General features: G+C 43.2%; 1 protein-coding gene across 1 annotated transcript in view; it reads left to right on the forward strand.

The window, feature by feature from the left end:
• The first annotated feature begins 15,274 nt into the window (after positions 1–15,274).
• The window catches only part of TMEM178B (transmembrane protein 178B), a 237,081-nt gene continuing 226,305 nt past the window's right edge, over positions 15,275–26,050 (forward strand). Inside the window, exon 1 of the mRNA XM_037389882.1 lies at positions 15,275–16,685. Within this exon, the coding sequence (XP_037245779.1) occupies positions 16,304–16,685 (382 nt within the window). The 5' untranslated portion in view covers positions 15,275–16,303. The remainder of the gene's footprint in view (positions 16,686–26,050) is intronic.

Raw genomic sequence — 26,050 nt, forward strand, 5'->3', positions numbered from 1 at the left:
TCCGTATTTCCCTGGCTGGGACTATGGTTTTTCGCTTGTTATAATCAAATTGTGATTGCTGGCTCCTAAGCAACCACGACTTTTTTTGTCCCATGATTAAATTATTTAAACATTATGAGTTCCAAAATACTAATGCCATATAGACTGGAATAGCTTCTGTCATAGAAAATCAGTTTTAGGAAACCTAATGAGACATGGCTGCTGGCTACTTGGGACTTTTCCCTCGTACAGCTCCAAACTGAGCACACTTTTTGTACACTGGAGGAATAAGCAGCCTGATTCTCTGTAGCCATCTCCACTCCATTCCACCTCAATACAGTTAATTGGGACAAGTTCCTGTCTCTGCATCTCTAAAGTATGTGGTTAGCCTGTACTGTTACCTTCTCACATCTTCAAGTTTCTCAAATTTCTTTATTTGTTTAAAAGGATTGTGGCAAAATATTATTCCAATTTGGTAGGTCATCCTGCATGTTTCAGTAATTATGTGAGTTTGTTCTCATTTCTCCTCATCAATGAAAATAGCCAATTCTTCTTGCACGTTACCCATGCTCAGAAATTTGGCAATACAGACCAAAAAAACCCCATCTTCCTCTTTCCTGAAAGTATCGATTTACCTAAAAATGGACCCAGTAGCATGGTTCTGGTTCCATTTCTGGGTTTCTGCAACATTATCACTCTGGGGTCTGATTGTCTACAGTTACTCTGCTGAGTAACTGCTCAGAGACATTTAGTGAATTAGGCTGATGTGAGAATTATGGCTGTTCCTGACCAGGGCAGTAGGAAAACTGACCTTCTCATTGGTAGTTACATATCACAGGTCTGGATCACTAGGATGGAGTTACAACACAAAGGTTTTCTCTTCAGAGACCCAGTGTTGTTGCCTGCACTTTGCAGGCTCCAGCATGGCTTTTTGTGGTGTGATGGAAGCACACATATGTGAACAAGTTTGCATTAGTTAATTTCTTCTGCCTTTTTTCCTCTAAAATCAGTAGTTTCTCCTGTCAGCCATGCAATAACATGCAAATATTGCTAAATCTGAGGTCAGCAATAAAATAAAAATGTGCATTCACTCACAAGTGCATATTTTTGTTAATGCATCACTTATTACTGTGGTTATGAGGAGACTTGCTTGCAAGCACCCAGCCAGGGTTAGTGTGTTAACCAGTAAGGTGGCTTAGAGACACTCGGGAAGGAATATCGAGGTCACAACAGTCAACAAAGTGATAACTCAACACATCTACAAATTTGCAGAGGCGGAGCGTGGTCTGTTTTGCAGTCCATGTAGCCATAAATGGCTTGGGCACCTCATCTGAAGGACTGTGTCTCCCTAGACTCTACTGGGGAGTTTTAGCTCACTGGGCGATGTGCTTCACGGGTGAGGACATGTCCAAGTCACTCTCCCTGAAATGATGCCCGTGGTGAGAACAGTTTAGACAGGTCGCTCTAGCTGACAAGCAGTGCTGTAACAGGCATCCCTGGGAATAATTGCCATCAGCAGTATGCTGGTGGCTGCACTCCTGTTCTAGTTGCTAGTGCATAACATTCAGGATGACGGTTGAGCTGCTGTCCAAGCTCTTCATTATTGTGCTTCTAGTCACAGAAGGTATTTCTTTGCCGAATTTTTAATTATTGCCGTGGGGAGGTAAAAGGAGTAGAAGACATTTGTGTTGCACTCCTGCATCCCTGTGAAGCTCATCCACCTTCACGCTAGTGCAGAATGATGGGGGTCGTTATGGAGATGGGGTGCACAAGACCTAGACCTCCAGTTCCTGGAGCTGGTGTATCTAGACTGCTATGCAAAGCCACCTGTCTAATCAGATCAATGTAATACTGTTTATGTAGCTCTCTGTGTGTCGAGTCTTTTGGACACGTAAAATGAACATCCCCACTCTGAGGTTTTCACAGTCCAAATTAGACTTGACATGCTAAGGGATATTAACAACAGGGAATGAAGGAAGAAACAGAGGCTGACAGAAAGAATGGGCTTGTGATGAGCTGAATTCTTTGGACATGTTGTTAGATCCTCCTGAGCTTTTTGTTGTAAATAGAGCAAAGTGTTTGGACTTCTGTCATGGTTAACCCCGTCTGGCAGCCAAGCACCACACAGCTGCTGGCTTGCTCCCCCCCCCCCCCAGTGGGACGGGGAGAGGATCAGAAGAGTAAAAGTGAGAAAACTCATGGGTTGAGATAAAGACAGCTTAATAGGTAAGACAGAAGACATGCACGCAAGCAAAGCAAAACAAGGAATTCGTTCACTGCTTTCCATGGGCGGGCAGGCAGGTGTTCAGCCATCCCCAGGAAAGCCGGGCTCCATTACACATAACAGTTACTTGAGAAGATAAACGCCATAATGCCGAATGTGCCCCACTTCCTTCTTCTTCCCCCAGCTTATATACTGAGCGTGACATCATATGGTATGGAATATCTCTTTGGCTAGTTCGGGTCATCTGTCCTGGCTGTGTCCCTTCCCAATTTCCCGTGCCCCTCCACCCCTCTCACTGGCAGGGCCCAAGGAACTGAAAAGTCCTTGACTTGGTATAAACATCACCCAGCAACAATTAAAAACATCTCTGTGTTACCAGCATTGTTCTTACACCAAATCCAAAACACAGCACTGCACCAGCTACTAAGAAGGAAAATTAACTCTAAGCCAGCTGAAACCAGGGCAACTTGTCAGCAATTATTTAGAAGAAAATCAGTTGCAGATGGGTGAGTGAAAGAGATGAAACCCTAAAAAGGAGTTAAAGGAGAGTGAGTTGACATGCAAGTGGGAGACAGCATGGTCGTTCTCTGTATGGGGACTATTGTGAAGGAAAGAAATCAAGAGAATAGAGACACATGCATGGAGCACAATCAGGGCAGCAAAAAAAAAGGGCGAAGGGACTTCATGAAAAAGTACAGGGAAGGCCTTTTTACAAATAGTTGGCAGTAGTTTGGTCTGGAATTACTTTATTTGATTGATAATGACCTGGAATTACTTATCTGGTTAATTCCTGTTCTGTATGTATTTTAGTTATAACTGAATGTTGAGTAGCCTCCAGGCAGGTTTTTGACAAAATGCAACACCTGAACCACTGTGAGTTTGTCCTGAGAAGGCAAAGGTATACCCAGAAAGAAAACAAGATCAGGGTGCCAGTTTGCTCATTGGTGCTTGTTTGTGGACACTTACGAGGAAAGAGACTGAACTTGCTTCATTTGATCTTGGTAAATGAGGCACATGAGTAATTCGTCTATGACACAGTAACCAACTTTACTCTTGAGTCTTAATGCTTAGAACTATCATCTTATGCTGCAAGATGATCTCTAACATTGTGTTGTTGTAAATATTGACATGAGGGAACAAAATCATCTTCATCTGAGTCAAGCAGAAGGACCCTCTGAGCATCTGATAAAACTGCATTGGCTACACGTGTGTTTAGAATACATTTGTTATTTATTTTTTATGTGATCATGGTCAATTGGTGAACTTCAATTGTATTCTGTTGTGTAGCAATTCACACTGAGCCATGGAGATGTCTAGCAGTGCAAATCCCTCTGCAGAGAATGTCTTGTATTAAGAGACTGATGCCTTTGGGTGTGCATTTGAAGGATATTTTGACTTTAACTCATCAAACTAATGCTGCAGAGTGAAATCTACAAAGATGCAGCTATTAAATACTGCTGCTCCAGCTATCTAACACTGGAAACACTTGGGAGAGAGATGCAGCATAAGAGAAAAAATATAAATTATTTTTCAAAGCCAGTTGGCATCTTGGCATTGCTTTCCCAGACAGCCAGGCTGTTGAGGCAGCTTTCTTGCCGCCTGGGGAAAGAGAGCAAGTGCTCTTCCTCTCTCTTGCGATGCCCTTGGACTGATGCCTGAAATGGTATTGACGATTCTCCAGGAGAACTGCAGCATGTCCGTTTTTAATGGAAGACGAGCTGTTCAGCGTAGCAGGGGGTACATGAAGCTGAACAGGCAAGTGAGGGGAGGATGCTGTAGATCTCCACACATATACGTTGTTGTTTAGACTGACTAATTTGTAGTTCAACAATATGTCAGAATAAATGATCAGTGATAGATTTAAATGAAGTACTTAAGACTGAAGAGAAGGAATGTTTCTTAGTGGTTAGATCAAGGGACTGGGAGTGAGAGTTGTTGAATCTTGGGGTTTTTGTAGCTCCATTACTGACTCACTGGATGACCTTAAGCAAGTTAATTAACCTATCTGCCATTTCATCCCGCTGTAAACTGGGGAGAACAATGTCTGCTTCAGAAATTGGTTGTGAAGAATAATTGATTCTTAGAAAATGCTTCAGCTTCCCCCTATGGAAAACATACTACAGAAGTAGAAGTATTGTTGTTACTTTACCAACAACATGCACGTAAAACTTTTAAAGGCAACAGTAACAAAGATGCACCTTTCTTGGCTGGAACAAAGTATTGCAGGGGGGAGGAACAAAAGCAAAAACAGTTAAATGACAGAATCGGCTGAAAAGAGAAGAAATAATGGAGGCACCTGGCTCACTGCTGATAAAAGCTCTTGTAGTTTCTCTTCCATCATTCCTTGCAGAACTCATTTGAAAGGACATTCACTAAGGTTTTCAAACAGGGTCAAAACAGCTGTCCATCTCTAACTCTGTTTGACCAAGTGTAAAAATGAAAAGGGAATAAAAATGTTCCAGCAATGAAATTTTCAGGAAGACATCAATCTCTTAAACAGAAAATCCAAGGAGAGTCGATAGGTCTGTTGGAGTTCACATTTCTGTTTCTGCATGCTGAACTCTTACCAAGATGCTGTCTTGAATTTAGATCTCTAGGGTTTGTGAGCTGTTGGCTTCCCTGAGTTTTGGCAGACTTTGATATTGTATATCCCTGTTGACCTCTATGATGCATTCTAGTGGAGATTTCTCTCCATGTTTTCCTGGTTTAGGTCCCTCTTGTCTTAGGGTATCTCAGCTAGTGCTGATCACAGGGTACATTAGGTCTTTGGGAGCACTCTAGATGCCCACTCTTTGACTGCCTCTATTTGCAAGTCATTGGGTTTTCTGGACTCCCGGGTACCCAGTCGTCTCAGTAGGACTCTTTGTAGACCTAAACACCATTGATCAGCCTTTCCTCCTGCTGTAGTCTTTTGGAGGCAGAGCCATGGAAACAAATAACTTTTTTGGTTTTAGTTTGGAGTTCTTCTTTCCAATCCTGGTGTTACCAAAAATCATAACCAGGAAAACTCTCCAAAACAAATGATAATTTAGAAAATGACATTGGTTTGTTGTGTCACTGGGTGTGTGTGGGATCTTTACCCCTAACATGCACACTACGTTACTCGAGGGGTACACACTGTACATAGTAAAGTACTTGCATATTCATAGTACATTACATATTCATTTTCATTCATGCATGGGATTAGTTAAAAGTTTCTCACTCCTAATGCAAATTAGTACACATACTCAGATGTCACTGAAGTTTTTTACCAACGATGCATGCTTCCCAAGTGGGGTTTTCCCCTCTTTTGGGCAGCTATTTGAGTTGGAGGTCGTGATCTGCCATTACCACAATTACTTTTGTCCTACTTTCAACTAATTACCTGTGGATTTCAACACCTTATCTGCTTGCCTCCTCTGGTGGCCAGCACTTTCTCACTTGGAGGCTTCTTTCTGCATAATTTAGATAATGCTGTTCTTATCATTATCTGTTCTTTGTTTCCCAAGGTTGACTCCCTTGATTAGAAGTCCTTTCATTCATCAGTTTTGATGACTTGAGGGGGTGGGTCAGCTTAACCTAAACATTGTACACATACTTGTTTAATACATGGTTGAACACTAAATCAGAGTTTAGTATTTCGGGAGTTTAGGTGACACTAATGGGTGACATGAAGCTGCCACTTATTATGTCAGGGTAGCCCCAGGATACATGCAGCGACCTTGTATAGCAGTAGTAACCAGCATTGCTCTCTGTTTCAGAATTTGCCTGTCTAGAGGAACATAATCCATCTTGCATGCACTTCCCAGCCTCAGTTTCTTCTGGACACCTGTTCCCTTTTTCCTGAGAAAAATACCTTCTTCAGATTTTATTGCTATGAGTCCCAAATTTCCTTTTCTTTGTTTTTGTCCTTGGGAAATTTTGTTCCCTGGTCCATTTCTCTGGACACAGTTAAGGGAATGAGCGTCTTGAAAGCTGGTCTCTTTAACATACCTGTTGGGCAATCAGAGTAGGCTCCTCGAAGCTTAGTACTTCCCATTGTTTCTTGTTTGGTGGGTGCTGAGGAGAGGCCTTTACAGCAAAGGTGAATGAATTTCATGTCACAGCACTTCTCACTAGAACAACTTCAGAGTATGAGCCATAACAACAGTTGCAGGTGACTGAATACCTGAAATAACTGTCAAAAACATACCAAGCTCCCCATTTTCCCCTGCTGTGGTGGGTACTCTGCACCAACTACTCTCTGAAAGCGTTAAGAACTTTTGTTGTCTGTTTGCTCTAAGCAGGTGAGGCTCAATCCTGTTACGTGAATGGCTAACACAGTATTTGAAGCCGGGCTATAGTTGTTGACATGGTTTTAGAGATTTCCTACACTGGGATTACTGGAAGTGCTGGAGATGCCTTGGAGTACTCTTCTTCCATCAGTTAAGCAGATAAGCAGCTAACTAGTACTGAGCTTCCAAATCCAATTGTGTCCAGCCTGGCTGGAGTGGCCCCAGTCTGCCTAGTTATGGGCCAGTTCTGCTCTGAACAAGATTTCCAGAAGTGGCAGCAAGGGGCTGTGCCTGCAGAACTGAGCTTTCCGTGACATCTTCAGAATCGCAGGTACTGTTGCCAGCATGCAAGTCACTGGCAAATGTTCAGCTGCTGCGTGGGATTTCCAACCATAAAATCCTCCTGAATACAGCTCTGACCCTCAGTCAGGTATATGGGGAGGAAAGCAAGTCCATGTCGTGGCTGGACACTCCAGAGTGGCATTTCCCTCAAACATGTTTGCATCCATTCACTGCACTGTAAGCACTGTTGCTGTAAAGCACTTTGAGATGCCCAGCTTCTGAAAGGTGCTCTAGGAGGGAGACATCAAGCTGTAGGCTTCTGTAAATGCTTCATTTTGTGTATCAGATTTAGCGGTATAATGGATTGCAATTTTCGATGAAAAATAACAATGGCATGTGAAACTAACTGCTGTTGTGATTTCAACTGAGCGTTGACAGAAGAAGAATAGTCCTGAAGGAGCTGCTGCCCCCTCTTACAAAATGAGCACTGGTAGCAATTCTGCTGAAATGGATAGATTTTCTTTCCTCCTATTTCCTTTATTCTTTGTTAAGACTAACAAACCAATAGCAATTGCATGGAAACTAGGTCTTCTTGCTTAGGTATTCATCTCTTCCTGCTGTGTGTTTCCCACCTGGAGCTGTAATCCTCTTTTTGTGCTCTAATCAATTCCTCAACAACCAATTGCGATATAGCAGTGCTAAAGTTTTGGGTAGGGAAATGAACTGCACAAATGGATGAACTCTGAAGAACCAAATACTTTATTTTCATGGGGATATTCTGGGTGATAATAAATGAGGAGAAGCATGTTGAAGATAGCAACATGCTTATGTCTAAATAGAGAGTTTATCATCCTAGATGTCAGCTGCTTTTACAGAGACACACAATGTATATGTATATATCTATGCACATTTTTTCTTTTTTTTTTTTTATTTTATTTTAAATTAATCTACTTTGCTAGGACTTCACAGCCAAATGGAATACATGAAGATTGAGGTCTTATGTCTGAGTCATGTTCCAAAATGGAGGAGTGCTTTTAGAGAATATAGTTTTTCTAGTGATCTTATGATCTATGAATTCTGATTTTTAACTAATCCTTGTTCTTCTTTTGTGACTAAAAGAAGCAACAAATTGAATTGGCAGCTGGGAGCCAATCACAGATGTGATACACTCATTACCAAGGATCGTGTTATCAGTCTACAAAGACTGTGGCTCTGTCTTTCAGTGGATTAGTTCACAAAACACTGCTGATAGAACCCATGTCCAGAAATCTTTCTGGGAATGAATGACGGGTTTTGAAATCTGTCAGAAGCTTAGGAAAGGTTGTGCAGCGTGACTTGCCGCATCAAGCAAACTAACAATACTGCAGATGCACCTTTGTATTAGATTGCTCATATGAACTAAGTATTGATGCACTACAGCAAAATCAGATTTATTCAGGCTTTAATATATTGAAGATCAATGTGTTAGATGTAGCTTTAAGAATAAAAGTCACTTCTTACCAAATATGCTTATTATTGGCAGCCAGAAGCCTGAAATTTTGCTCAGTGTCAGTACTCTTTGGCCCTAATAGCTCATCTCTGCCACCCTGGATTTGTCTTGCTATTTCTGTAAAAGTTGTAAGATCTATGAATTTTAATGAGAAGTAAGCACAGGGGGGCTTGTATGAAACAGCAGTCCTCTTAGCAAGGCATTTAGGGAAACAGGTCTGCGGGAGAGAGTTCACGTGAAACCTAGTCCAACTCAGAGGAGAAGAAGCTGTAGGATATGAAGATGTTGACTACAAAGTTGGCAAGATAATAAGCAGGATGCATAACAGAGTGGCTGCTGCGATCACAGGGTGTACCAGATTGAAGCTGGATCTCTGCTTGTGAAATCAAGGGCTAATATATGTTTTCTATTGTAGAGAGATGAATTTGAAAGAGCCCTGAGGGCTAAAGATAGCCTGTGTGCTTTGGTTGAGTTGTCTTCTAGCCCAGCATAACTCTCTCAGCAGAGACTTATGTGTGTGCAACTTCAGCCTTTTCTTTTTCTTGAATCTTTTTGTGATGCTCCTCTGGCATTGGAAGCACTTGAGCATTTACTCAGGCCTCAACAGAGACAGGGACAAGGCCAGCTTTCCTGAGTCACTTTGGTGCTCAGCTGTGAGCGTGGTACATGTTAAATGTAGCAGGATCCACGTTTAGATCCTACCAGCTGGTTGAAAAAGCTAAAACTCACGGCAACACCTTTAAAGGTGGAGTGAAGTATCCAAGTTAGTCTGCAGTTTACCACACTGCCCATGAACACTCAGTCTGTGTGGAGGTGGTGCAGGGATAATGCGGGAATAAAGTCTTCAGCTGACTAAGTTTGCCTACCAGGCCTTGCCTTCAGTAGCATATAGCTTTGCTAAACTTTAACTGCTTGGATTTTGGGCATTTTCCAAGCATGATGTGCACGTTAAGCAGTTTGAGGGAGAGTTTATCATTTACTTTAGAAAAGTTAATCCTTGTTTTGTCTGAACTTAAAAATGTTCTTGGAGATGTTCTGATAAGAAGCAGTGGTTATCGTACATACTTAGCTGTGTCCACAGTGTAGCCTGAGATTGGTAACAGCGATGTGGTTTTGACGGTTGACAGCTAAATAATACAGAGTAAGTTTTCACAAGAGGAAGCAATTTTAGTGGAAAGCCCCCAGTAATTTTTTTTCGCTTTGTCTTTGGGAAAACAACATTATACTGTCATTCTTTTTAATTGGGTATTGTCTTTTACTTGCCTGTGTGTGAGGCCATTTGGTATTTGCCATTCCTTCAGCTATATTGAAAAAGATTGTATAGGACTGCTTACCTCCACGTCTTCCTGCTTTCTGCCCAGCAATTCATTTTGCTTCCTCCAAAACAAATCTGTTCTTTTGATGTAACACTCCATTCATCTCCTGCCCCCCTGATTAATTCTGTCTCAGCTCATGTGTGCTTCTCCTGTTCATCACAACTTCAGGTCACTAAATCAAGACTCTTAAGAAAACACCAAAATAAAAATTGCCCATGAATTGCTATTCACTTGTGTCCTGTGTTCATGACAATACATGTTCAGATCCTACTTTCTACACAAACTGTTTCCATTCATGGTAGATGATGGATGAACTAGGACTCTGCAGTGCCGATATGACGGCTGTTTGGTGAAGAATTTGGAGTCTGTATAGTGAGCCTAGCAGACAAATGCAGGAAGGAAAAATCATGGTCACATAGTTAAGGCATTTGAATTGAAATTGAAGTTTGGATTTTATTTCGCCCTTTGTGAGAGTTGCTATTATGAAGCTAGGTGATTCAAATACATGACATTCTTCCCAACTACTGTCCGTGGGGTCCCCATTTTCTGTGCATCCAGTTTCAGTCACCCATGCACTAATTCAGAGAAATACTGCCCACTGTGTCTAGAGCCAAGGTGACTGGGAGCTGTCCTCTGAGGAAGGAAAGTACTAAGCACTCTGAAAGTTTTCGTTCAAAGCTTCTTTAATTGAGCCCCCAAAATACACTGACATGTTTGAAAATATTGGCTTTTATCTCTGTTCCTCAGCAGGGAGCTGTGCAGATAAATTCATTGGTGTTTTTAAAAAAAACACCCCCAAAAAACCCCAACCCTCAAACACTACAATGGGAGCACCACTATAGAAAAGCCCATGAGGAAATTAATCATTCTGTATTCAATGCAAGATCTGGATGCTCTGCAGTAAATGGTACATGCACCACACATTGGATGATAAGGATAAGAGAAAATTTGTATAGTGTTCATTAAGTGAGCAACATCCATCCTTTACGCTGAAAAAAGCAGGAGACCCATGGAAACAAAAATCATGTAATTAAAGATTGTATCATAATGTGTTTGCATAAGGGGTGAATTAATGTTGCATGGGTGATCTTAAATCTGGCAGTGACTAACTTGCTTAACTTTACAATACAAGTGGGTTTTTTTAGAGAGAGCAAAACAAATGCCTTTGGGAGTTGGCAGGGGGGAGAGCAGAGAACATCCAGCTAGGTGCTGGTGTGTGCAGCTAGATACTGGTGTGTGCACAGCTAAACACTGGAGTGTACATAGCTGTCTGCCTAATCTCTGTGTCGTGTGTGTGTGTGTGTGTACAGCTAGCTTGTGTTTATGCAGCTGGCTGATGTTTCCCTCTGAAAAGGCCTTTTGTCTTATATATAAATTAACAGCTGGTTTAGATGCCTGGGGTTTAGATGACAAACATTTATATGGTGTTTTGAGGTCCAGATCTTCCTTTAGAGAGTCTCTGCTTGGTTCTGAGCCACCTGAACACCCCAGAATCTGTTTGATTGATGGCTCAAGTGTTTGTGGGAGTTACTGTAAGATGCTTCTGTGGGATAGGCAGCATCTCTTAGGTCTGTGTTAGCAGAAGGGCTGGCATGCTGAGGATTCACCCACACCAGTATCCAAGGTGTATTGGAATGATAAAAAATATTAGTAGACATCATTTGTTATATCTGTGTTTGATTTGATTACTGTCTTGTATTTGAAATCCTGTAATTAGAGCAGCAAACTGCCTCCAGAGCCAGTGCTACTCAAGTAATGCAACACTAGTACGAGTTCCTTTGGCTTCAGTAGATGGCTCATTGCAAAGAATGAAGGTTGGAGCCCGTGTGAGTTAAACATCGTCTCTTGGGAATTGAAGACCACAAAGAAAGAAGGAAGGTGCCGAGGATCGTCTCTCTCTGTTGAGTAACTGAGTTAGCAGCACAGATCCCTAGAAATAAGCAGCACTTGCTCAATCCCCTCCCCCACTAGATGGCACTGAACTCTTTTCCTTTAAAAGAAAAAAAAAAAGAGGAGGAAGACGAAAAATATGGTGGAGGTCATTTTGATGTTAAAAAAACCCGAAGAAAATCACATTGTAATTGGTTGACCGTTAACTTTGCTCTCCCCCCCGTCTAGCCCAAGACCCTGCCTGTGTGTACCTTGGTGCAGGCGCTCTCGCTGCTTTTGTGTCTGAAGCTTTCTTGGAAGGCGGTGGGCGGTGATGGTAGCTGGAGGATGCTAAGGAAAGCAGAAACAATCCTGGGAGGGAATGGAGAGGAGACTGGCCCTATCTGTAAGATATAACAACCGTGGGGAGGTCTAGCAGGCAGCGCATGGCTTGTCACAGGGAATTTGCTCGGAACAGACTTGCTGGACTCCGCTTCTCTGTCCCGTGCTTTCAGACATTTTTCCTGTGCACCCATGTGCTTTAGCTTTCCCTCTGGATCACTGCAATTGTAACCTGCAGAAAGGAAACCCTCAGCTTTTCATCCTTCAATAAAACTGCATTTTCACTCCCCGATTCATTTAAGACCCATGAATTACCTCCCTTTGCCAAGATGCCCTTAATTCACTGTCGGGAGCAGTTTCCATGTAGGGTGCCCAAGTGTGCCTTGAGGTTTGTTGTTTTTTTTTAAATGCCTTTCTCCCAGCTTACACTCATCTGAAGATCGACAAGGATTGTTTTTTTCCCCCCTGTGGTGAGGTGGGGGTGGGGTGGGAGGGAGAGAATTTAATAATGATCTGTTTGTGCTGAGAAGGGGCTGCCTATGAAAATCCCAGGAAGAGACAGAGGAAAGGTTCCTAACGCCTGCAGTAAGCAGTATTCTGCCCCTCCTGAAAAGAAGGGATAACCATGATGAGGGAGAGAAATGTTTAATTCTAAGAGTTAAAGTGGAACTCGTCTGAAATCCAACACTTTCTCCTACATTTATGTATTTAAGGTGACTTGCAGGAGGATATAGATTGCCATCTGATAAATGCAAGCAAAAAAATAAAAATGCATAGAAACTGCCGCTGAAATGTCTTTTGAGAGAAAAAGATAAAACCTGGAACTGCATGCCAATTTTTTGACTTTCAAACACTTGTTTAAGGACAAGAAGAGGGAACAAGTTTGGCTTCTCCAGGCACAAAAGTCCCCCTGCCCCAAACTCTCTTACTGCCTTGGAGTGTGACGGAAAAACCTGGCACCTGGACTTGCCTGGGTTCAACAAAATCTTGATTCTTTGCACTGTAATCCTAATGTTTAACTAGAAAAAAAAATCTAGCTATAATTACATTATATGTTTTTCCTGTCCCTTAACATATTTTTGGTCAGTATTGTGAGAAAACCAGCTCTAGTAGCTGGATCCTCCATTTTGCTTTTACTCTCAGTCTTCCAGTTCTGTCTAAACTCCCAGTTCAGACAGGAAACAGTTCTGCCTTCCAGTTTGGTTTAAACAGAGAATAAATGTAGCAGGCTCGCGCTTAAATTGAAAATCCAACAGTCCTATCAGCTAAATAACACGTTCGGTAGAATTGGGCTCGTTCCCTGTTCCCGTCCTTAAGCGTGGGACCTGATGCTAAAAATTGGCAAACCAACCCAGGTGTGCTCTCGTCTCTGTGTGGGTCCAGTACAAGAAACCTGTTTGCCATCTTCTTATAGAGGCCAGCAGCTTTTTGACCAGGAACCTCTCAATTTTATCTCTGAAGAGGAAACAGGTATGGCTGGTCCAAGCCCACTATAAAATTTAATTCTTTTTATCTACTGACATGTAGTTCCTTGAAAAATCCAGTTATAGAAGTGGATCCACCTGTGCTATTTTTAAGAACCCTTAGATCCTTAAATATTTGCCTCAATTATGAACAACAAAGGGAAGTTACTGCTAAAAAATTTTTAACCAGTGCCTTGTTTCAATAAAACAATTAACTTTATCTAGAGCTTTCCAGATAGAGTTAATATTCATAACATAACACTGAAATTTTGCAACAGAGCTGTTTCAGTGTATGCAGGTGACCACAATGTCTATGATTTGGGTGACTGACTTTCCTTTGCGAGTTTTGTAATCATGCGAGGGGGTTAGACAATACAGCGCATTTCAAACCAAAATCGGTTTAATGGGAGAGATGCCCTTCCATAGCTGAAAAATCCCAGCTGACTTGGGGCCTGTTTTCACCAGGTAAAATGGAAGAAGTCATCTTTTTTGATGATACAGTTTGGTTTGGGGCCAAAAACTGGCATGATCCAGCCGTGTGGTCTTTTTTTCGATGCGGCTGTATTCCACAAGAAAATCCGCTTGTGTATTTCTCATACACAAAGAGCTACTGTGTCCCGCCTCTGGTGTCCCCACTGGAGCAAGTACAGTTTGTGTGACTAGTGCTGGCAAAATCCCAGTACTCCCTTTCTGGGGCCAAGGGCTATCACCAACCCAGAGGCTCCAGTAAAGGCTGTGTTTATTTCCTGCTTTGATGATAGAGCTTGGACTTCAGGGGCCAAAAGCTGCTAGGATCCAGCGTGGATGTAGATTTTCGCTGCACTGGTTTATGGAGAGGCATCAGGCTTTGGACTTTTTGGTGCAGTAGGAGCGGCTGTGTTGTTCGCTATTCATGCTGTGGAGTCGCTGGTGTGTGGGAGCCAAACACTGGATGGGGCTAACTAGATTCCTCTGCCAGCTCCAGGATGCTGTGGTACTCACAGATCAGGATGTGCCAGGATGGAGAGCTTTTTGATACAAGGGAAATGGTGGTGCTTATTTCCTTTTCAAACAGTACAGTTCAGAGTCTGGAGGCCTCAGTTTTCTGGACCACACAGAAGGTCTGGAATCCAGGGGTTTTTTGAGCTCACGCTCTGCGTTATGTAGCAGGTTGGGATTTTTTGGTGCAGTAAGGAACAGCTCCTCTTGTCTTGGATTTGGTTGACACAATGTAAGGGCTTGCGACCAAGAGTGAGCAGGATCCAGTTAAATCCAGGTTTTACATTTTCCCCTCTTAAGAAAGTAAGGCTTCGACATTTCCTGCCTGGGAAGTGGTGCAGTTTATCTTTAAGGAGGCTAGAGAAATAAGAAATGAGTCTCACGTTGCATGGGTGACATCACTGGCTTTTGGCTCAGCGCTCTGTATGCTCTGTCTGTAGGCTTTAGCCAAGGCTGCAGGGCTCGGTGTTTGAACAAGGAAAGATTCCCAGGTGTACGGAAGATTGGATTCACTCTTATTTGGGTTAGAAACGGTGAAATGAGATTTCTAAAGCTTGGGGACTCCAGCTCGCCTTCTGTTGCACTTGATCTCTACAAGATGGGTGAGTTATTCCCATTAGAGAGAAAGGGAGAGGAAATTTAAGGAGAAAAAAATATGTCTGAATACATAACTGCTGATGCTGGGGATACGATTCGTGTGAAGCTGCTGAGCTAAAAATCTCAGCTCCGACGTGGAGATCGGGCCATATGGCAGAGAAATGGTGCAGACCGAAAGCTGTTGACAACAGTTAGGGGCTGCTTTCCTCTCCCCGTGTAAGGTGTGTAGCTTTTTTGTGCGCGCCCCCCCTCCCCTTCCCCACCCCCCCCCCACCCCCACCCCCCACCCCGCCTCCCGGTTTGTTTTGGTTTGATTTCCCCCGACCTCCCTCCCCTCCCCGTTCCTCAGCATCCTCCCAGCCAGCCGTAGCCCTGCCTGCCTGCCTTCATCTTGCAGATGGCTAACGTGCCGCCGTGTTAGGAAAACTGTGCACAACACATCCCAGCGCCGGGGAGGAGGAAGCCTTTCGGATACCGGCGGAAGGGGGGGTGGGGGGGTGCGTGTGGAGGAGCGATGCCGGGGCCGAGGGCTGCTCCCGGTGCTGCCTAGCGGAGTGCAAGGCCGGCGGCGGGTCCTGCCGGGCTGGGCTGCCCCCGCCGCCCCGGAGCGCCGGGGAGGGAGGGAGGCATCGCCGCGCTGCGCTGCCGGGCTGCCAGCGCAGACCACAGAAGCAGGCGAGTGAATGGCAAGGCTGGCAACGAGAAGCCGAGGTGTTTCCGAAGCCAAGATGTCAGTGACTGTCGGCGAAGTCTGCTAAGGGAGAGCCCCGTGCGTGCGGCGCGTCCAGCCCCCGCCGGGCAGGTTCTGTTTCAGGCAAGATTCAACCGGCGGCAGCAGCAGCAGCGACAACAGATCGCTCCCCCCTCTTGCTCCCTCCCCTTCGACCCCGCTTTAAACCCGAGCAAGTGACTGACCGTCCAGACGATGATGCTCTTGCTGAGCCACTGACAAAGAAAAGGCAAGTCACCCGTTCCTGAAACGGGGATAACCGGCTGCTTGCAAGCGGGAGATCTCTAGCTGTTGAACTTTTCTGTCCCGTGATGATGCTGTGGTGAGCCTGCTGGTCTGAAAGCCATCTCTTCTGGATTTCTGAGCTGACCAGATTGAAAGAGATTAATGGACTGATCAGCTGCGGCTCTCAGGTCTCTTCAGGGCGGTATATCCCTTCAGCCCCTGCCGCTCGAGTGCTTGTGGTGAGGGGAACAAGACATCTTTGTATAGGTGGGTCACTGGCTTGCTCCTGTTCAAGGTGGAAGGCTGCGCTTCTCCTCGCCAGGTCTCCTCCACAGAGAAGAGGCAGATGAGACTCCAGGACTGCCTCCAGGGCAGAACTTTGTAGCGCTGTCGGCAGTCCTCTGCAGCGTGGATGTGAGCCACAGGAGTTGGGGATGTTTGAGGCAGTCTCTGCCAAGTGACACCTAGCAGCTGCTCCGGAGGTTTTTGCGTGGTCTCACACTTCAGGGCTTTGCCAGTTGTGAAGATGTCCATGGTGTTTCTGTGAGGCTGAGGTATGGCTGCTGGAAGGTTACTGCTCTATGCTGGCCTCTCTTTAGCTCTGTGTGCCCTGGGCATGCTGGCTGTGGCAATCTGCTCTGACCATTGGTACGAAACTGATGCCAGGAAGCACAGAGAGAGGTGCAAGAGCATCACCACTAAGAGAAATGATCCTGGCTTCATTTATAACTCCAACAACAACCTGCCTCTCAGGGCCAGCAGGTCTAGGTTGGACCGCTGGGAAGGGAAACTCCTCTTGGCAAGAAACAGGAGGCAGATCTTTGCTATGAGCGCAGTTGACGAGTGCAACAGACAGTACAACTCAACCAACATGGGGCTCTGGAGGAAATGCCATCGACAAGGATTCGACCAAGAGCTGGAGGAGCTGATTGCCAAAGGTAAGGGCTGTTTTTTACCAAATGAACGTGCCAGGCCCTCCTGGGCTAAGCAGAGGCTCAGCAGAGCCCTTTGGGCTCACAGATGGGAGCTGGCGTCTCTAGACAAGTGCCTCTTCTTGCGATGGGTGAGCTGGCCTGGCTAGGCATCGCTTCCAAAAGGACCACCAGGGCAGTTCTCCCATGGGGTCTCTACTGCTGAGGCATGGGGTTTGGGAGCAAGAAGGCGGGGGTGTGAGCAGACACACCCCAGAATGTCTCTGTCATGTTGCTGTCTCTCTAAGCTTAATGTAGTCTGCCCATCACCATGGTATCAGATTATTTTCCACATACAAATAAAAAGTATTAATAAAGCAGACACTGGATTTAAAAAAAAAAATGTTTGACCCTGGTGACTCAGGCAGAGTACATATTATTTTATTGGAGGCTACATATGTCTGTATTTCATCCTTCCCTTACCGAATGCCCCCAAATACACCATTTGCAGTGCTCACATGTAGGCTTTTTCTATCCTCAAATGGAGAGTAAACAAAGAGAAAAGCTAAAGAGCAGGAGGAAACCCAGCCTGCTGTTTACACTGAGCTATGTTTTGGAATATTTTCAATGTCTACAAAATATTGTATGAATTTATTAGGAGTGTTAGAAAGGAATCGTGTTCTCTTGGGGTGGAGATGCATCTGCTTGCCTGTAGCATTTTTGTGCAATGTTTTTTCTTGTCTTTTGGTCCTTCCTCTTTTTTTCCCCAAGGTACCAGTTCAAGGTGATGGTCAGTTTGCCTCAAATATTTCTTTGATGTGAAGTATAGGAAGGGGAGATGGGCGTAAACCCCAGCCTAAACATCTTGTCTACAAAAGATGTATGTTTTTGCAGGATGACGAGGGTTTCAGTAAAGGATGACAGCATCTTTGCTACCACAGCATGATTACTCTATACAACAAAATAACGTTTCCCTCCCATGGTTCCTCTGTTGCATTCACATGATTTCCCAGTGGTTTATGTCCATTGCAGTGAAACCATTGCTTCTTGCACCGTGCAATCTTTAAAAATACTTGTTTTCTAAGTGTGTTCTCTGTCCCAAACTCCCTTGATAGCCTGCATTAATTCCCTCTTCAGACATTGCAAGGGGAATTATTGCTCAAAGCTAATTATTCATGAGGGATATACTCTCACATGTGTTTGCCAATGTATACATTTTGTTCCATATGTTTTAAAAGTGAGCAGTCGAGGTGGGTAGCATGGTATAGACTTACACTGAAACAGTGCAAACAGGTGGTGTACCAGGAAACCTAGACGGCTGGCTGGGATCCTGCCAGTGCTGCTAGTGACCCTTAATGCCTAGTTGCTATGAAATGCTAGTTGCCTATGAAACGAACTGATGGCTTCAGTCCCATTTGTAATGGACAAATGAACATGTCCAAAGCTTCTCAGCACCCCGGCACCCTACTGCTAGTTTCAGAGGGAGGGATTCCTCTGTCTAGGTGAGAGCACAGACGTGCTGTGCTGGCCGCGGAGAGCTGGATCGCTCTGCCACGTGTGCTCGCTGTGCTCGGGGCATAAACAAAGAAATTCAACCTTGACAGCAGGCGAACGTGTCACCGGAGCTCACCTTTGGCAAATAGAGTTTCAGTTATTAGGGAGGCTTTTCATTTTGGAATAAGTGAGACTTGTTCCTCTTTCACCGCCTGCCTTGTCCTGGGTTCAGGAATGTCCGTTCTCCTGCCAGAAACTGCTGAAATCGCCTGGCACTGGGTTATGTGTAATGGCAGCTCTGCTGAGTGTTAACCATAGAGAAAATGTGGCAACTCAAGCTGAGGTGGTTAAATGCAGGAGAAAATAGTCTTTGAAAGGTTCTGCTGTAATTTGTGTTTGTGTGTGTGTGTGAGTGTGTGCATATGAGTGTGTGCATGCGTGTGTTTTTGTGTGTAGTGAACTAATCCTAAATATACAACATTCAGCTGGTAGCAAGGGATTCCTGGGCTGAGGTACAGTGTGCATTCCTGCACACATATTCCTGGACATATGTGTCTGCAGATGGCCAGATAGCCACTTCGCAGAGTCGCTGCCCCAAGGTCAGAAGTGCAAATTGTACACATAAGGGAGGTATGTGCACATATCAGTGTGTGTCACTCCTTGCCTTCTTTAAAGGTTTTTTGGTACCCATTTAGCAAACTTCATTGTACACTGAGAGAAATATATTAAAGGAGGGAGGGTTGTAACACTGAATACCAACGTTATAGTTTGTTTGATGGTATTTCTGGAGTGAGGATCTACCTATGCTATAACCCTCAGCCATGATGAGGAGTCACACATTTTAGTGCTAACACTGTAGTGGTGTGTTCCTATTGCACCTCCAGATTAAAACACAGAAAAGCAAGTATAATGACAATTCGATAAAATAAACTGACTTGCTCAGAAAACTGGAGATATTATAGGATTGCTTGTCCACTTTATGATTTGTTAATTAAAAAGAACTGATGGATTTTACTCTTCCTTTACCAAATGTAAAATACTCATCTGTTAAAAATCCTTGCATGCTGGAGTCACTGAATTAGAAGGAGCCAGCTTTACATGGGTAGTCAACTAGTGTCCCTGTTCCTACTTAAGGCCAGCTACCAGACTGTTTCTTTATGATCCTCAGCTGTATGATGGAAGTGGAATAAACACATCTGCCGTCGCTGTCCAATGTTGAGAACAGCCATGAGCTCACCACGAGGCAGGTATTCCAGGTTCATCCGGGCAGCACCACCTTGTTTTTCTAGTTTTTCTTCCATGGCAGACGCTCATCTGGAGTTAGGGGTTGCAGGGGTGGGTGCCTAGGCAGAACATGCCCTGTGCAGGTATGAAGAGCTACACATGTTCTCTCCCTGTAGTAATCAAATACTCTGACTGGGGTACATATTTCTGTATAGATTAAATCTCTCTCTGTATAAGCTCCAGGGCAAATACCATATAAAAGGGATGTTATTGGTACATAGGCTTTTTATTCTCCCTCCTCTGCCAGCTGTTAATTTAATCTAGCGCACCTCTTCCGGAACTGGATAAAGTAATGCAGGTTCTGGCCCCAAATATTGTGTGCAATGCTATACATAATTGAATGTAAATGCTATTAAGGACTGGTGTATTTTTTTTTTCCAAGCTGGACAGGATCTGAGCGATCCAATTGTTTTGAGACAGATCCTACATTTTTCCCTAGGCAAAACTTCCAGTATTGAGAATGGTAGGTTTGTCTATGAAAGGATAATGAAAAATGGTCATTAAGAGCCTTACTAGCTTTGCAAATACCCTGCAGTTATTCTGCTTATGAACTCTGCTGAAATTAATATAAGCTGCAGGCAATCGCTTGTGGCAGGATCAGGCCCTGTGGTACTTGGCAGTATTCTGATGCCAGTGGTTTTAAAAACCAGTTCTGTTTCTGAATAGGCTGGGTCACTTCTGTAATTCTATTCAGTATTTATTAGTTTTTACTTTCAGGCAAATAAATAAAAACCTTCATGTTGGATTTTCCTGAAAAAACTGGAGGTCTGTTACTTCAGATTTCTTATGGATAGATACAATAGACCAGGGGTCCTCAAACTACGGCCCCTGGGCCAGATACGGCCCCCCATGGTCCTCAATCCGGCCCCCGGTATTTACAGAACTCCCCTGCCCCCCTCCCCGCCAGGGGTTGGGGGGGAACCAAGCAGCCGCAGATGACTGCCTGCCACTGCATCCGCGCACCGGCCCCCTGGTTAAAAAGTTTGAGGACCCCTGCAATAGACACTAATGCATATACAAAATACTGGGTCCTATTTATATTTCTTCTATCCCTTTTTTTATATTTCCATAGAACCCAGGTGCATATTTCAAACAAGACAATTAGATAAATAGGCAATGAACTGAAACAGATTGTCACAAGTAAGCGTACTCGGGGAGAGGCAGGCAGGCGTGAGACCAAAGGCCTGAAGAATATTCTAAAGCTACATCAAAATTAGGCAGTAAATCTGTTCTCTTTGTTATGAATGAAAAAAACCTCACAAACCAATACAATCAGAAACAACAGAAATTACAGTCAATGCATAAATTATAGGAGTTGAACATGCAAATCCAGGGCTCAGTCTTGCTAACTTTTACTCACCTGAATAATCTTTATTCCTGTAAATGGGCTGCTTCAACTGAGGGAAGGCACTCTTGTACAGAAGTACCAGTAAAAAAGAAATAGCTTGCAAAGCTGGTCCTCTGATTCTTTTTTTTGCATCTGATCAAGTCTTTTAGCACCTTGGGACCAGAGTTTGCCTCCTGATCCCTAAAGCCTTGCAGAATCAGGAGATGCTGGCTCTGGGTTTGTTCAGCACTATACTCTAAGCTTCTTCCGATTTTCAGGTGTCTGTCTAGTCTCCTCCATGAATTAAATAACACTGATGCTTAAGACACCTTTGAATATAGTGTTCCCTTATCCTATGAGATGCCTGCTTACTACTGAGTTTCTAGCAAAAGCAGCGTTCCTGCATCCCACCAAAAATCCCAGTGAACCAACCACCTCCACCACAAAGCTAGCAGAGATTTGAAATGCAGGCAGGTGCCCATTTGTGGCTGGGAGAAGGCAGCTTGTGTCCTGCTTTGGCAACCAGCAGCTCATAACTCCTTGTATATGACTTGTAGTGACCCAGAAACAAAACTTGAAAGCCAGAGTCTTGTTTGCATCCTGCAGGAATGTTGCTCAGATGCTTTCCTGCACTAGTCAAGAGGAAAACACGAAACAAAAAAAAGTAATTACATAATTTAATTTAAAAGGTACAATAAAGTAGATGAAGAAGTTGCACAGTAACCAGAGTCTGTTCCATTTATACAATTACTACTCAGAGGACCTTTCATCTCACTTTTGGAAGACTGCCAATTAAACCTGTCTGGATGCGGCTCTGCTGCCTGCCATTGGAATCCAATTCTATTAGAAAAAAATAATATTTACAATGACCTTATTATTTCAATCCCTCTTTCACCTTCCTTCTTTCCCTGAGATCCGAGGACATCGTAGTAAATCGTATTTTTGAAACATTTTATTGTGAGTATACTTAGCCCATGCCACCACTGGAGAAAAAAAAAAAAAGCAAGTAATTCCTGTGCAGTCTACCTGTACCCCAAATAATATGCAAGACTTCTGGGATGAGATAATTCTCTGTTTTGATTTGTCGGATGTATGGCACAACTGAGGAAGAAGGCTTAACAGGACTACTCTGGCCGTCGCTAGGGATTATTTATACACAATTGGAAAAGGCTGAAGAGAGTCTACTTGCAGCTATCTCTAGGAGTAAAAAGATGTATTTTTATAAAACTGCTTGCAATACTTTGCAGTGTTGTAGATTTGACTTTTAAAATGCAATGGTTTTGCCAGGTCAATTAGGACAGCCATTTTTTCATGTAACCTTCATACATTAAAGAATCCAAATACTTTGTTTAAAACACGTGCTTGAAATCCCAACCATTTTCCAAATGGACTCACTATAAAAGAGACTTTATTGAAGTCTTGATTCTGATCCTAGCAAAGTCAATATTAAATGTTTTATTGAATATGGTGATGCAGCAAGTTCAGGCCTTTAGTGTTTCCTTTGAGGATAAAATTGTCCCTGGATAGAAAGGCCACCACAAGGTCTGTGCTCCCTTCTGTCACAGCAGAGTTCTGCTGGAGGGAGCCAGTGAAATTTAAGCAGTAGACAGCCTTTGAGTTGAATCTTGGGCTGCCCAGGTATTTAGCCTTCACCATTTTCGATGCTGTAATTAGTCTGTCGATGCAGATTGGAAGTCAAGCAGCTGCACATTTCTAAGATACAGCAAAGATATCCTCTTGTTCAGAGATTGTCTAAAATCATTTAATGGATGAAATCGCTGGTGTTTCATGCATGTCAGTTCCAGGAGGATTTGGCCCATTGTTTCTTAAATAAGCAATTTTAATATTTTAATTGCATCAAACTTAAATAGCAATTCATTAAAAGGTACCTTTACCACAAGTAATGAGAACCTGACACATTCCTCTGACACATCTAAGATAATTAGTTTGACAATACATATTTGCTAAAAATACTAAGAACATATATGTGATTTAACAGAGCTGCAACTGTTTTTAATCATGCTGTTTTAAAGGGCAAATTTCAATCAAGCTGTTGGCTTTCAAGCAAAATTGCCAGTGAAGACAAATGGAAATTTTGCCTGAGTAAAATTGACAGGATCGTGCCCTTCTCAAGAGGAACTGATATTTGCAGAGCTGCCTGCAGGACTGCATGCTTAATTCCTGTTCATCTAATTGAGCATCCAAATCCTTTTGAGAAATCTCAGCGTTTTTATCCTTTCTGCCTATTGCTTAAAAACTTTCTAAAAGGTGTGGAGGAAAGGTTTAATAGGAGTGCAGATGTGTTCTGTTTACTCTAAAAATAAGAGAGATTATTTTCCTTAAATAGAGGTGAAACGATCTGAACTATTTTGTCATCTTCAGCAATAAAAATCCATATTAATATTGCTTTTTCTAATTGGAAAATGTCTTTCGGTGCACTCAGAATAACTTCAAGAGTGGAATTAGTTCATTAACTCTTGCAGAGCCAGTAAATGAGGAAGAAGACTTCATGTTTTGTAGGTTCTGCAAAAATAATGACAGTCATTTATAATGCAAGTTACTTAATGGCTCGTTGCTAACAAGGTGTTGCTGGAGCCCTTGAGTACATATTCACCTCTTTAAAGAGCAAGAGAAAGAAATGAGATGGTCTTTCTTAGTTTTTGAGGAAATAATAAATTAAGAATGTGGATTCCAGAATCCAAGTGCCCTTAACAGACCATTCAGAATAAAATCCACTTAAAAAAAAAACGAATATAAACCAGAATATTTTTCTGCAGGAGAGAAATCAGACTATAAAATGGAAATTTCCCCATTTTCTTTCTCATAAAGCCTAATTCTTCCACAAATAAATATTCAGAATTGCCCAGCTGAGCCTGCTGAAATCATAATCCTTTGTAGATAACTACCAAAATAGATGGAAGAAAGGTAGTACTGCCATTAGGGCAGGGCTTACAAAGTCAGAATTCTGTCTAAGCTCTGCCATAGTCTTTCTTCATGACCTGAGGCAAGTGACTTAATCTCTCGTACCTCAGCTCAGTAGCAGTATAATAGGGATTTCGTTCATTATTATTAATACCAGTTAGAGTTCTACCATAGGATTTATGAGCCTTAATCATGGATCAGAAATCATGGATCAGAAAAATGTCTCTGTCCTTTTGACATGTTGCTGCATTTTAAATATTGGCAAGTAATGCAGCCTTAGGAGAGAGTACAAGGAGACGACAAGGTAATTATGTTCAGCATGACCGGTAGCAGTTTTAAAAGACCTGCAGGCTGACCACATTTCTGTAAGCACCACAAAATGTGTGATTCCTAGAAGAGTTGTAAAGAAGCATGAGGAGGAAGAGATGCAGGTATTCACAAGATGGTCTTCCAAATATTGAGGGGTGGCACCAGAAAAATCATGGGTCATGTCTGCTTGAGAAATTAGTAAGTAGGTGGATGGGGTTTGACCTCTTTGGTTGACTGTAGGAAGAAGTTGACATTTCCTTAATGAAGACAAGTAGATTACGCTAATGACATAGCTATTGGGACAGCAGTCTACAGCTGCCAAGAGAAATGACGTGGTCGGAGTGATGTGTTGGGAAAATGATATTTCTAGCAGCATCCTGAATGGATGCACGGAGGGCAAGATCACGTTTGTAAAGGTCAGAAAAAGAAATATTGTTGTAATAAAGGCATGAGATAATGAGAGCCTGGATGGAAAAAGAATATGCAAACCTTAGACATCCTCTGGATCAACAGATGTAGTGAGAGACATGAGATGAAGAATGTTGCTGCAGTTGTTAACCAGAACAACAAGGAAACTCAGTATTGGCTACAATTATAAAGAGGGGAACTGAAGAGAGCATATAGTAAAGAATGGAGAAGAACAGTAGGAACTCTGTTTTAGCTACAGTAAGATTAGTTTGATATCTGTATGTCTATGAGGGAGTATTAGAGAGATTGTGGGTATGGACCTAGGGAGACATGTGTGTTACAGGAACGAATGTGAAAACCTCTGCATGGAGATGGTAGTGGAATCTATGTTTGTGATAAAAATTACCAAGGAGTAAAATACAGAAAAAGAAAAGCCCCATGAACTTCTAGCAGAGCTGGGGGAAGAATAACACCTTTTGGAGGATATGCAAAGGGAGCAAATTCAGAGGTAGTTGCAAGAGAAGTGATTAATGTCATGGTAGCTGAAGAAAGACACCATTTCAGATTAAAACAGCACAGGAGACTACTGAAGGTAGCAGATATGCTGCAGCAAATGAGAACAGAGTATTTAGACTTTGCTGAAATTTGCATAGTACGTTAACCAGAGACTTTGGCAGCAGCAGTTGCAAGGGAGAAAAAGTTGCACTGAACTGGTAGGGCGGACTCCAGGTGGCGTTCGTACCTGGTGTATTCAGAGACGTTGGTGATAAAAGGGAGGAGAGAAAAAGACACAGTATTTAGAGGGGAAAATATGTGTTTTAAGATGAGAATATTTTAAGAAGAAAGAGATTGAATGGTACTTGTGTTATGAGACTAAAGAGGTAGAGGGGCATGAGAGGTCAAGGAGAAGAGAGAACAAGAGGACAAGAAAGCCATAAGGAAAGCCAGGAGATAGGGTAAGACTGGCTCAGTGGGAAATAAAAGAAATGAGGTAAGAGAGCTGCATAGGAGGTTTTTCATCTGTGGGAGAGGAGAATGAGAAAGGAGTTGTAGCTGGGGAAGAGGAATCAGAAAGCGAAGCTACTGGAATAGGAAGATCATAGTTTGCTGTTTTTCTCATGGAAGAACTGGGTGAAATCCTGTGTAACAGCTGAAGTGGGGGCTGGAGGAGGCAGGAAGGTCTGAGGAATGAGCCAAATGTGGCAAAGAGGTGACTATGACTGTAAGGCTGAGATTTAACTGAGCTGAGCTACAGTAGTAAGTCTAGGAAATGAGCAGAACTGACTGGGGGAACAATGGGTTTGTAGTGGAGAAAGTTAGTCAGGCAGCAGGGCTCCCACTAGAGATGCTCTGCTGTGTGAGACATGGCAAAGACCAGCTGGTATGGGTCAGTTCAGATTTGGGATAGCGGGGCAGGAGTAGATAAGGGAACGCAGGACAGAAGGTCTATGAATGAAAGAGTGCAGCGTGGATAACATCAGTATGTGGAGAAAGGAAAGAAATGATAAAAAGAGTGATAAAAGACTTGAAAGCAGGCAAGAAGTCCTTAACACCACTGATCTGAGAAGATAGAAAGGCCAAGCAAGCTTAGTGTGAAGGTGGTGGCTGATCGTTGTTGCAGAAGGAGCCCAGGGGGTGGTCCAAGCAG

The sequence above is a fragment of the Falco rusticolus genome, chromosome 5, assembly GCF_015220075.1.
Source record: "Falco rusticolus isolate bFalRus1 chromosome 5, bFalRus1.pri, whole genome shotgun sequence".
In the NCBI taxonomy this organism is placed as follows: Eukaryota; Metazoa; Chordata; class Aves; order Falconiformes; family Falconidae; genus Falco; species Falco rusticolus.